The sequence below is a fragment of the Saccopteryx leptura genome, chromosome 9, assembly GCF_036850995.1.
Source record: "Saccopteryx leptura isolate mSacLep1 chromosome 9, mSacLep1_pri_phased_curated, whole genome shotgun sequence".
NCBI lineage: Eukaryota > Metazoa > Chordata > Mammalia > Chiroptera > Emballonuridae > Saccopteryx > Saccopteryx leptura.
Genome location: NC_089511.1, coordinates 31,097,976 through 31,110,073, shown reverse-complemented (window position 1 = coordinate 31,110,073; position 12,098 = coordinate 31,097,976). Strand labels below are relative to the sequence as shown.

Here is a 12,098-nt window from a genome sequence, read left to right as displayed (position 1 = left end):
GGCTTCCCCAAAATGTCTCCTCACTTCGGCATGTGAATTATTTTGAATTAAAGGGAATTGAGATTTTGCAGGCTCACGAGAAACTTTTACCTCTCCCATAAAGAATTTAAATTAGGGACTTTGCTCATAATAAGAGTGTCACCCAATGAGGGGTATACAACATAATTTAATGACAAGATAACCTAGACATGTTTTCTTTGAATATATGTACCCTGAATTATTAATGTCATCCCATTAACATTAATAAAAATTTATAAAAAAAAAACAAGAGAGGTAATAGCCAGTGTTGGAGAGGCTGTGGAGAAAAGGAACCCTCATTCACTGTTGGTGGGAATGTAAAGTAGTACAACCATTATGGAAGAAAGTATGGTGGTTCCTCAAAAAACTGAAAATAGAACTACCTTATGACCCAGCAATCCCTCTACTGGGTATATACCCCAAAACCTCAGAATCATTGATACGTAAAGACACATGCAGCCCCATGTTCATTGCAGCATTGTTCACAGTGGCCAAGACATGAAAACAACCAAAAAACCCTTCAATAGATGACTGGATAAAGAAGAAGATGTGGCACATATACACTATGGAATGCTACTCAGCCAAAAGAAATGATGACATTGGATCATTTACAGCAAAATGGTGGGATCTTGATAACATTATTCAGTGTGAAATAAGTAAATCAGAAAAAAAAACAAGAACAGCATTATTCCATACGTAGTTAGGACATAAAACCGAGACTAAGAGACATGAACAAGAGTGTGGTGGTTACGAGGGGGGGGGGGGGCGGGCGGGGAGGGGCACAAAGAAAATTAGATAGAAGGTGACGGAGGACAATCTGACTTTGGGGGATGGGTATGCAACATAATTGAATGACAAGATAACCTGAACATGTTTTCTTTGAACATATGTACCCTGATTTATTGATGTCACTCCATTAACATTAATAAAAAGAAAAAAAAACTTTTAAAAAAAAATGAGTGTCACCCAAAAACTACTAATTACTGAATATCTATTATTCTTATCACCCTACAGTGACCTTCTTCCCCCCAAAGCTGCCAAGGCACCCTACCTTATCCTTAGCTCGGAATGTCATATATAATTTAACTTTCCGTCCCTGAACCTCCTATGGACATATGTCCCCCTATGTACATATATAATTAAAAATGGTTATATTTTCTTGTAAATCTGTCTCATGTAGATTTGATTATTAGAGTAGCCAAAAGAACACTGAAGGGTAGAGGAAAGTTTCTTCCTCCCCAAGAACGCAAATCCTCATCTCAAGTGCTGCAGCTGCAGCACCCAGTCTACGGCAAGGAAAATGCAGAACTCAAACCCAAGCCACTATATTGTGCCTGAGATGCTATTGCAATCACATGGGCCTGCTCCTTATTAATTTTACAGTCATTTGAAAAACTAAATGGCCCCTATAGCTTCAGGTACCTGGAAGATAAATACGTGTTCAAATGCTCTGTGCTTGCTTATTTATTCTTTGTACTATAAATAACATGTTTCTGAGACAAAAGATCTTTGAATATCATAGCAAAGTGAAATAAGTGACTCAAAGAAAAACGTTACTTTTTTTAACTTTTCCTCATACCTGGGTCCTATACCTGGGTCCATAATTAAATGGACTTTATTCTTTTAAAAATAATAATAATAATAATAAACCAGTCAGGGAAAGATAAATACCATATGATTTCACTTATATGTGGAATCTAATGAACAAAATAAACTAACAAAGAAAATAGAAACAGACTCATAGATACAGAGAACAGACTGAGAGCTGTCAGAGGGGTGGGACGTTGGAGATCTGGGTGAAAAAGGTGAAAGGAATAAGGAGAAAAAAACACAAAACCTCACTGACACAGACAAAAGCATGGTGATTACCAGAGGGGAAGCAGGGGGTAGAAGAGGGTAAATGGGGGATAAATGGTGATGGAAGGAGACTTGACTTGGGGTGGTGAACACACAATACACTGTACAGATGATATATTATAGAATTGTACACCTGAAACTTATATAATTTTATTAACCAATGTCACCCTAATAAATTCAATTATTTTTTTCAGAGAAGAAAAAAATATATATTATTATATTATGTAGGTAATATAACTACATTAGAGAAATTTTAGGAAAAACATCCAAGTACTAATCCAACCATTTATAAACTATTTCCTTCCAGTTCTTTTAAATTTACGTGACATGGTTGCAGTCTTGCTCAAACACCTGGATCTCCTGCATGTTTTCCTTTAGCCCAGTTTTCCATGGTGTAACACAGTTCTGTGGTCATTTTTAATGGTTACCCATTGTTCTACCCAGAGGATATAGTGTAATTTGTCACTATTTTGATTGCATTTGGTATTTCTTAATTTCCAATAAGATTGTACTGAATAACTTTGTGAATATGCCATTTTGTTTGGCATCTACCCTTTTTACATATTTCAGTTTATTTCTTTAAAAGAAATTTTCAAATCTTAAATTATCAAATAAAGGAATAATATTTACGTCCATTGTCACATTTCTCCCAGTCCCCGCACTCGCTAAAATGTTTACCAATTTATAAAATAAGCCATCCTAAAACAAAGACTATTGCAAGTTGTGGTGACTTATCTTTTAATTAATTCTAATCTAACTAAATAAATTTATTTTCAAATTTCTCCATTTGGTACAAAGGTCTTAAAACCCTCTTTAGAATTATATTTAGCCTAATGGCATTCCTCATGACAAAGAACCTAAAAGGGATATTTCAGTCAGCCTGAAACGTATGTGGTTCCTTTATTAACTCTAAGCTTTCTAATTGCTAAGCATTTTATTGAGGAATTAGTCATGGGGCTTGGGTTGCCTAATTGAATCAGTCATTTTCCATACCACTAAACACAAGTCAGGACATTCCAATGGCTGATTTGGGCTAAAAGACTGTGGTGTGTATTTTTTGTGCGTTTCTGCTTGCCTACATCTGCAACAGTGGAGGATGAAGAACACTGACAAGATAATCAAGCAAGAGAGAATTCACTTTTCTCCATTACTTTGACGGTTTGCCTGAGTGTACCCTAAGGTTTAGTAGTCTTACTTATTAGCCTGGAAGAGCTGCTCCCTGACACTAATTTTTTAGGAATGTCTGGACCTCCAGGAGATCATGTCCCATTAGTGTCAATCACAGCATTTCTATTGCTTTGGGGGTTTTTTCTTTTTTTTTCAAAAACATGCTGAATTGTTCTGTCTTCTTTCACACGAGTGGGAAAATACAAAAAAAATTTTTTTGACCTAGAATTACTCTGAAAATTGTGGATACTTGCTATTGCACACAGAACAGAAGGATTGACTGTTATCATAGCTTTCCATCTGGCCCACCTTGAGAATTCTAGTGAAATAAGTAGAAACCCCAGCCAGATGCATGATTCCAGGTGATACTAGACATTCATTCAGATAAACATCCCATTGATCAACTGAGTTTTCATATTTTGGTGTTTTTTGTTTGTTTGTTTTTAGCAATAAAGAAAGACAGAGAAAGACAGATAGGGACAGACAGACAGGAAATGAGAGAGATGAGAAGTATCAATTCTTCATTGTGGAACCTTAGTTGTTCACTGATTGCTTTCTCATATGTGCATTGACTCAGGGCTCCAGCTGAGTCAGTGACCCCTTGACCAAGCCAGCAACCTTGGGCTCAAGCCAGCGACCATGAGGTCATGTCTATGATCCCACACACAAGCCAACGACCCCATGCTTAAGCTGGTAACCTCGGGGTTTTGAACCTGGGTCCTCAGTGTCCCAGGCCGATGCCCTATCCACTGCACCACCGGCTGGTCAGTAAGTCAACTGAGTTTTCTACCTTTGAATTGTTTGGGCTTTGTTTTGTTTTGTTTTTGAACGAGCTTGTTTTCTGCAACACTTCAAAACTCTAACAAGTGACAACTTGTGTTTCATTTTAAGAGAAAATTTCATCATTGGATTAAAGTAAAGGCAAAATAAACCAGTCACTTTAGGGTCTATTTCTCCTGTGCATTGGGAAAACCTCTATTTGCCTCCATTCACACCCTGTGTTTGCTTTCACCCCCAGCAGGTTGTAGCTGTGGGGCGTGGGGTGATGACAGCCGGGCAAAATGTTCCGCAGCTGATGTTCCTACCTTGGCAGGACTTTCTGGGTTAGGATAATACTGGGTAGTCCCACTTAAAGTCTTATTCAAGCTCAAACTTCACAACCAAACAAACCAGTTTTACAAACCACAGGAATTTAATTTGGCCTCACACTTGCAGCGGGAAAAGAAACACAAAAGAAGAAAAAAAGCTGGCAGCCTAGCTAACAAGCAACTGCCTTCTGGACACACTGCCTGCTTGATCCAAGTAAGAAACGTTAGCTGTCTACTGACAGATATGAAGACAAAGGTTCAGATGAGACAACGTTCTTGACAGCAGCCAGGAAAACTGCAAAGTTTCCAGCCCTGCTGAGTCCCTTCAATACAGGGGTGGGCAAAATAGGAGGTTTACAAGCTGTTAGTATAGAAAAAGACATGAAGGCTATATTACAATAGCTTTATGAACCCAAAACAATGTCACAGTGCAATTGTAAACCTACTTTTGCCCACCGAGGATTTTAAAAAACACAGCAAAGCACAAAGAGAACCTGGCTTTGTAAATTTCTTTGTACATCTAGGAAATAAGAGCCAATGTCTAGAACACAAGCAAGCACTAATCTCAGAATAAAATTCCACTTAAGCCTAAAGAAACCTATGGGATTTTCCTGGATATAATAAAACATATGAAATATCAGAGGTTTGCTTATTAATATTTATCCTGGGAAATTAACAAAATCATGGCTGAGATGCACTTCACTTCCCCCATCCCTCTCCAGTACACCTCCTGAAGAAAGCAAACCAACACAATGTAGTGAAAACCACTTGGGGATGTACTTTCCTTTACTCCACACCAAGCGTTTTATTTTTAAACCCGAATCTGAAAAGGTCCCACTAAAGCAAAGCAAATAGCAGATCCTGCCCTGAGTGAGAATCGCCGTGTCGTCCGCTTACCTGTGATTAACACAGCCTTTTGATCCACAGGTAACAACTCTTGGCCAGATAAGTAAATATACAAGAGGAAACATGACAGGGAGAAGAGTAACAAGCCCCAGAAGAGGGACAGGCTGAGCAGGCAAACCCCTCCCCAGAGGCACGCCAGGCAGACCACCTTTCTCCCCACCTGTCCTGGGCTCTGCTGGAGTTTGCAAAGAACTAGTCCTCCCAGCGCTGCTGTCACAGCCAGGCAGAGCCACGCTGTCTCAGAGAAGAAAGGGCTCATTCTCAGAGACTCCGCTGCACCTTTTTGTGCTCAGGACAAGTGGGGAAAGGCTGGCTGGAGGCAGCCTGGGTTATATGAACGGAGAGCCAGGAAGGGAGGGGGGAAAACAGCCCTGACACACTTTGAATGAGCCGGGATTAATCATACTCATACAGGCACATAGTTCCTAGTGGATAATTTAAACCAGCATGCAGTTTGATATAAATGCCAGAGCACTTCCTATTTGATTGCTCCCCCCTCACTCACTGCATGCATGACACATATGCGTTCTCACTCACAACACACACATTTGTTTTAAAATGACCTCTGGAGAAATAACTAGTTGGATAATTATTGACAACATTCAAACTGAACAGTGAATTACAAAACCTCTAGCTCCTAAAAGAAATATATGCTTTAGGAGCCTGTAGTGTATCTGATCTGTCCAGTTTTTTGCTTTTTTTTTTTTTTTCTGATTTCTGTGTGTATGTGTGTGTGTGAAAAAGAGAGAGAGAGGAAGAGAGAGAGAGAGAGAGAGAGGGAGAGAGAGAGGGAGACAGAGAGAGAATGACAATAAATCCAGGCAACCAGTAAAGCTTGGAAGATCAACCCTGGACAGGGAAGGCATCACTGATTTTGTCCTTGTCCACAGGATTCCTGCGATCTCCTGCCTGAGTCAGCTACAGGGCAGATGGAGAGGGAATAAAAACTAGAAGAGAGATTCATGGCAGTGAAAAGTGCTCTGGTCTTGCCAGAGGGGACATATGTCTAGGCATGATAATAACAATGATAATACACCTGATAATGGTCCATCCATACCTATTGGTACTTATTTGTGCCAGGGTCATATTTAGCTCCTTACCCATTCATTCTCTCCATTGAGACCCTATTCTCTGCCAAACTCTGTTCCAGACACTGGCACTCAGCAGTTAATATGCTTATTTTCTTTGAATGTAATATCCTTATAATGGTAGGTTCTATTATTATAGTGATTTTACAGGTGAGAACACCAAAGCACAGAGAGGTTAAGAGATTTTCCCAAGATCACACAAGATTGGAGTAAAGCAACCTTGTTTCAAAAGTGCATGCTTTTTCCCAATCTACTGTACTGCCTGTCTTAGGCAAAAAATAAAAGACAATCAGTCTGGATCCTAGCTAGATAGCTCAGTTGGTTAGAGTGTTGTCCCAATATGCAAAGGTTGAAGGTTTGATACCTGGTCAGGGCACATACAAGAATCAACAATGAATGCATAAATAAGCGGAACAACAAGTTGATGTTTCTCTCTCTCTCTTTCCCCCCTTCCTGTCTCTCTCTCAAATCAATAAATTAAAAAAAAAAAAAAAAAAAGACAATCAGTCTGTAAAATACTCATGTTTCCTTACCTTAGCCATAGTCAAACCTTAGGAAAACGTCAAGGTAGATATTATTATACCCACTTTACAAAGAGGAAAATGGAGGCTGGGAGGGGATATGCAGTGGATCTGGACCCACACTCATGACTTACTGGGTCGAAAGCCGGAACTCAAAGCTGTGACACCTTACTGACCGCCAGCAATGATGCCACTTGCCCCAAAAGGATGCCAAACCACCTGGGTTTATGGCATGCCATGTGTGTGCCAAGCACCAGAATTCCGATGAAGACTGAGCATTGTCGTATCTGTAGAGATAAGAAAGTTCTCATTTTGAGATCAGATTACTTGTGTTCAAATCCAATCTTAGCTCTGAGATAGGGTATGTGGAGGGATAGTTGTAATCAATAAAAACCACAGGAGCTGTCAAGAACATAGTAAGACCACCACCACCTCACTCTGAATGTATTTATTTATTTTAATTGAATTATTAGGGTGACACTAGTTAACATAATTATACAGGTTTCAGGTACCCAATTCTACAACACATCTCTGTATATCGTATTGTGTGTTCACCAACCCCAAGTCCCACACTGAATTTACGGCTTAAAACTCACAAGAGACCAGCTCAATCCAATGGAGACTAATTTCACCTAATGTTAAACCCTAACCTCATTATATGCTCATTGTAATACATTAGCATGCAAAACAACACAGCTCGAGCTGCGATGATTGGAAATGGAAAGCCCATATAAGAACACAAAATTGCTGAGAAAGCTATTCTGGAAATCTCCACCCCTTTTCCTGAGAAGATTCTAAATATTCCTCCCCTTCATTGAATACCCTACCCCTCATTAAATGAACCTCAAAAAGGAAGCAAATTCCGCTAAAGGGGGGGCTGCTCTGTCTGTGAAGTAACCCAAACACTGTCTCACTGTTTCATTAATAAATTCACCTTCATTTTAAACTCTATGCTGGTTTGAATTTTAATTCTTTCCTGTGTGAAGCCAAGAACCCACAGTGGCAGATCCCCAAACTCCCAGAACAACTGCATCACTGTCACTTACTAACTAGGTCGTCTTGGATGGGTGACATTGTAGTAGGCAGTTAGACATGAGCAGATCAAGGACTATAGCCCAGGCACAGAAGGCCACCAAATGAAAAGCCCCAGGTGCCGAGCACTGGGCAACACTGGAAAAAACAAGAACCTAGCCCCCAGGGTGATCTTTCCTTCCTTACCTCATCAGGAAGTTTAGACCTCCTGATTTCATGTCACTGGTTGTGCAATTCAGACCTTCCCCCGTTTTTCCTCTTCTGGCATATCTCTGGTCATGTGGTTTTAGACCCCTTTAGAGGAGAAACAAGAAAACCAGAGGACAATGTTTCAGCCAGGGGTCCCCAAACTTTTTACACAGGGAGCCAGTTCACTGTCCCTCAGACCGTTGGAAGGCCAGACAATTAAAAAAACTATGAACAAATTCCTATGCACACTGCACATATCTTATTTTAAAGTAAAAAAACAAAATGGGAACAAATACAATATTTAAAATAAAGAACAAGTAAATTTAAATCAACAAACTGACCAGTATTTCCATGGGAACTATGCTCCTCTCACTGACCACCAATGAAAGAGGTGCCCCTTCCGGAGGTGCGGTGGGGACTGGATTAATGGCCTCAGGGGGCCACATGCGGCTCACGGGCCGTAGTTTGGGGACCCCTGGTTTAAGCAATAACCCCTAGAGATATAACATCTAAGCTTCAGTTGTGTTTCAGTTCCAGGCCCAGAAAAACTTCAAAACCAAGGCTGGCCTCAGAACCAGCTGCATTGACTAATGACCCCTGCTTTGGCGCTGACCAATCAGTGGAGAACACAGCACTTTAAGAACATACCTGGGAAGCTGATGAATATTCTGTTAAGATCTGAAACCCTACCCTTAAAATTCTAAGGACAAAGGTCCCAGTGCTCTCTCCTTCCAGAGTACACTCATGCCTTTCCCTTCCCCTTCCTCCTCCTCTTATTTCCTCGAGCATGTTTTCCTTGCCCCCCACCCTTGCTTTCTCCTACGCACTAAGAGACCCCATGAAACTTACAACCAGGGGAGCAGGGGCCAGTGACAGACAGCTCTTCCTGGGCTAATCCCCTCACCTGTCTACAAGATCCCCTTTTCTCTAACTTTCTTCCTGCATGGCCATTACATTCTTCCTCCACTTGCTGCATTTTGTCTCTTGATTGAGTTCTCTCAAAAGACAATATGAGACATATTCCTGACCTGTGCTGGCACAATAGATAAAGCATAGACCTGGAATGCTGAGGTCCCCGGTTCAAATCCCTGGCTTGCCTGGTCAAAACACATATGGGAGTGGATGCTTCCTGCTCCTCCCCGCCCACCCCCTCTCTCTCTCTTTCTCCCACCTCTCTAAAAATGAATAAATAAAAAAAATCTAAAAGAAAAATGTTAAGAATATGAGATCTCAGGGCAAATTAGGCAGTTGAGGCTTATATGCCATCTTGAACTAACGGGAAGATGAGGACAAGCCAGGCAGTGGTTTGGGGTTTAAAGGGGAAGAAGGCAACTGACATGGAGAAGGAAAAGCAAATGTTTGGGAAATGTTCAATGGGACACAGAGGACTTTGATCAACTGGGCTAAATAGCAAGCTAGGGTCCTCCCTTTCTGTCATGCCTATAGTTTATCTATAATAATAGCTCCCTTCTTGGAGCAGATCCTCTAAATTTTTTTCAGCAGTTAGGGTGAAGATAAAAGTTTTTCCTGAGTCTTTTGTTTCTTGAAAATTACAAGCTTAAAAGAATCAAGATCCCAAAAAGCATATTTTGGGATAGCAAACTCTATTTGTCCTACAGGAAGAACAAAAGAAGTAAAATATGCATTATTGACTTGGCCCAAAATAAAGATAAAGTCAGAAAATGTTGAGGGGAAGAGAGGAGGAAGGGAGAGGAGGACTACAGTTATAGATGATCTGGGAGAGGTAGGACCACGGAGGAAATGGACCCGGTTGCCTATCATATAAGAAGGTAGACCAGGGGTCGGGAACCTATGGCTCGCGAGCCAGATGTGGCTCTTTTGATGGCTGCATCTGGCTTGCAGACAAATCTTTAATAAAAAAGATAATAACGTTAAAAATATAAAACATTCTCATGTATTACAATCCATTCATTTCCTACCGCTCATGTTCATGGTTGCAGGTGGCTGGAGCCAATCACAGCTGTCCTCCGGGACAACACCAAATTTTTATTGGATAATGTGTAACGTACACAGGTCATTGTATGGCTCTCACAGAATTATATTTTAAAATATGTTCCCGAGTGGGGGGAGCTGGCTCTGGCCTCAGATGAGCCTTTGGTGAGTCACTGTCCTTGGCCAGCTCCATTGTAAAGGGAGCCATCTGGGCTCAGGGCTATCTCAAGACCAAAGGGAGATCAGGTGCAAACCATACTGTGTTCTGGGACTGTGAGAGGTGATGACAAAGTCATTTGGGGGATCTCATATGGGACCATAGCACTTCTTGTCTGACCTTCCATCCATGTAGACTCTTGAGTTGGGGAGATATCACCAGCTCCAGGTCAGGAAATTTTGTCTAACCCTGAGATCTCTCCCCTCCACACACCCCATTGCCTCCTGTCAGTCCTGGGCTCACTCGTCCAAGGTACAGGTACCTCTCTCCGGCCCCTTGGCTCTACCAGTCAGGATTCAGACAAACCAGCCCTTGTGTCAGATGGTTTTCCAAGTGAAGATACAGAAGAATTCCTGTTCCTTGTTGGGGGCCTCGGCATTTTGTCAGCGGCTCCCACCCTGGGGCTGAGACCAAACACCCATGTGTGTTTCCTAGTGGGTGCATGCCACTAGAGATGAAGTGTCTCTTCTCCTAGTGTCAGCCCATATGGCTTTCCAGAGGCTCAGTTATGGGGCCCCCAGGGAGGGGGCAAATGCTGCCATGATCTAGAAGTCCAAGTCAGGGTGATCCTTGTGCTCTGATGGCGGGGTACAGTATTAAGAATATGAGTTTTGCCTGACCAGGCGGTGGCGCAGTGGATAGAGCGCCGGTCTGGGACATGGAGGACCCAGGTTTGAGACCCCGAGGTCACCAGTTAGAGCATGGGCTCATCTGGTTTGAGCAAAGCTCACCAGTTTGAACCCAAGGTTGCTAGCTCAAGCAGGGGTTACACGGTCTGCTGTAGCCCCCCAGTCAAGGCACATATGAGAAAGCAATCACTGAAAAACTAAGGTGCTGCAACAAAGAATTGATGCTTCTCATCTCTCTCCCTGTCTGTCTGTTCTTCTCTGTGTCTCTGTCACAAAATAAAAAGAATAAGAATTTTAAAGCCTCACAGAACTGAGTTCGAATCCTGACTCTGCTCACTTACTAGCTGTGAGGCATTGGGCAAGTTACTTGCCCCTCTTGAAACTCAGTTTCCCTCTTTTCATAAAGGAAGTCCAGCTCCCTAGTGTTTTTAAAAGTGAATGACATAATTCTTGCATTGTGCCTGGCGATGGCAGGATGACAGTCACTTTACCCACTGTGAGGAACCCTCACTACCTTAAGAGGACTAGGTCCTTTTACCCTGGGCAGATGGAGAGTTCTTACCAGCATCCTCCTCATTCATTTACTTCTTCCTTCAGTCCATCACCCACCTCTTCCCCTTGTTATCCTTCAGATATCTGCTTAAATGTCACCTCCTCACCACCTAACCTGACTATCTCTGTCATCACCGGCTATATATTCATTCTCCTCACTGCACTTAGCTCAATTTGTAATTCTGTTCTTTGTTCATTTTCTGAATTTTTGTTTCCCCTACTAGACCATGAACTTCATAAGGGCAAGAATATCTGTTCTGTGTCATTGTCTAGTCACTCTGCACCAAATGCCTAGCCTAGTGCCTGGCACATTGCATGGACTTAATTAATATTTGTTGAATGAATATAGGAAGGAGAAGGTCTCTACTGAGTGACTTCGAGGTGGCAGGATCTTACCAGACAGGGGAAATTCAACAATGAATAATATAGACCAGCCCCTGACCCTGGGGTGCTGAAGGAGGAGCTGCCACTGGAGCAGTGACTAGTTGGTGACAAAAAGGAAGGCTTTTTACCAACTGGGAACACAAATAGAGGTGCAGAATTCCTAAGTGAGATTAACCCCTTCTAAGATCCATATGTCTGGACTCCTTTGCCTTTGATTAAGGACTTCGTGGTCCTAGAGCACTTAAGAGCTGCTCTGACTCTGAATGAAGATTTCCTCCCTGTGACTGAGCGGAATTGTGTCTTTTTTTTTTTTGCCCCCATTACTTTGTCCTAAAGCTATCCTTAAAGCCATCCTTGTTTGGCCAGTGTCCCATTCCTGGCAAGCTTGTTCTTAGCTTTCCAAGGGAAAGGAACTAATTAGATGAACTCATTCTTGCAAATACCAGTGAGTCACTGTGCTGCTTCCTTCTTGAAGGCAACTTCTGAAGACAAGATAT

At 41.8% G+C, this 12,098-nt stretch overlaps 1 protein-coding gene across 2 annotated transcripts in view; it reads right to left on the bottom strand.

Annotated features, from left to right (window-relative positions):
* The window catches only part of HSD17B2 (hydroxysteroid 17-beta dehydrogenase 2), a 61,030-nt gene extending 55,476 nt beyond the window's left edge, over positions 1-5,554 (bottom strand). For both annotated transcript variants that reach the window (XM_066349332.1, XM_066349333.1), the window contains exon 1: positions 5,028-5,554. In XM_066349332.1, the coding sequence (XP_066205429.1) occupies positions 5,028-5,295 (268 nt within the window). In that variant the 5' untranslated portion in view covers positions 5,296-5,554. The remainder of the gene's footprint in view (positions 1-5,027) is intronic.
* Positions 5,555-12,098: the final 6,544 nt, after the last annotated feature.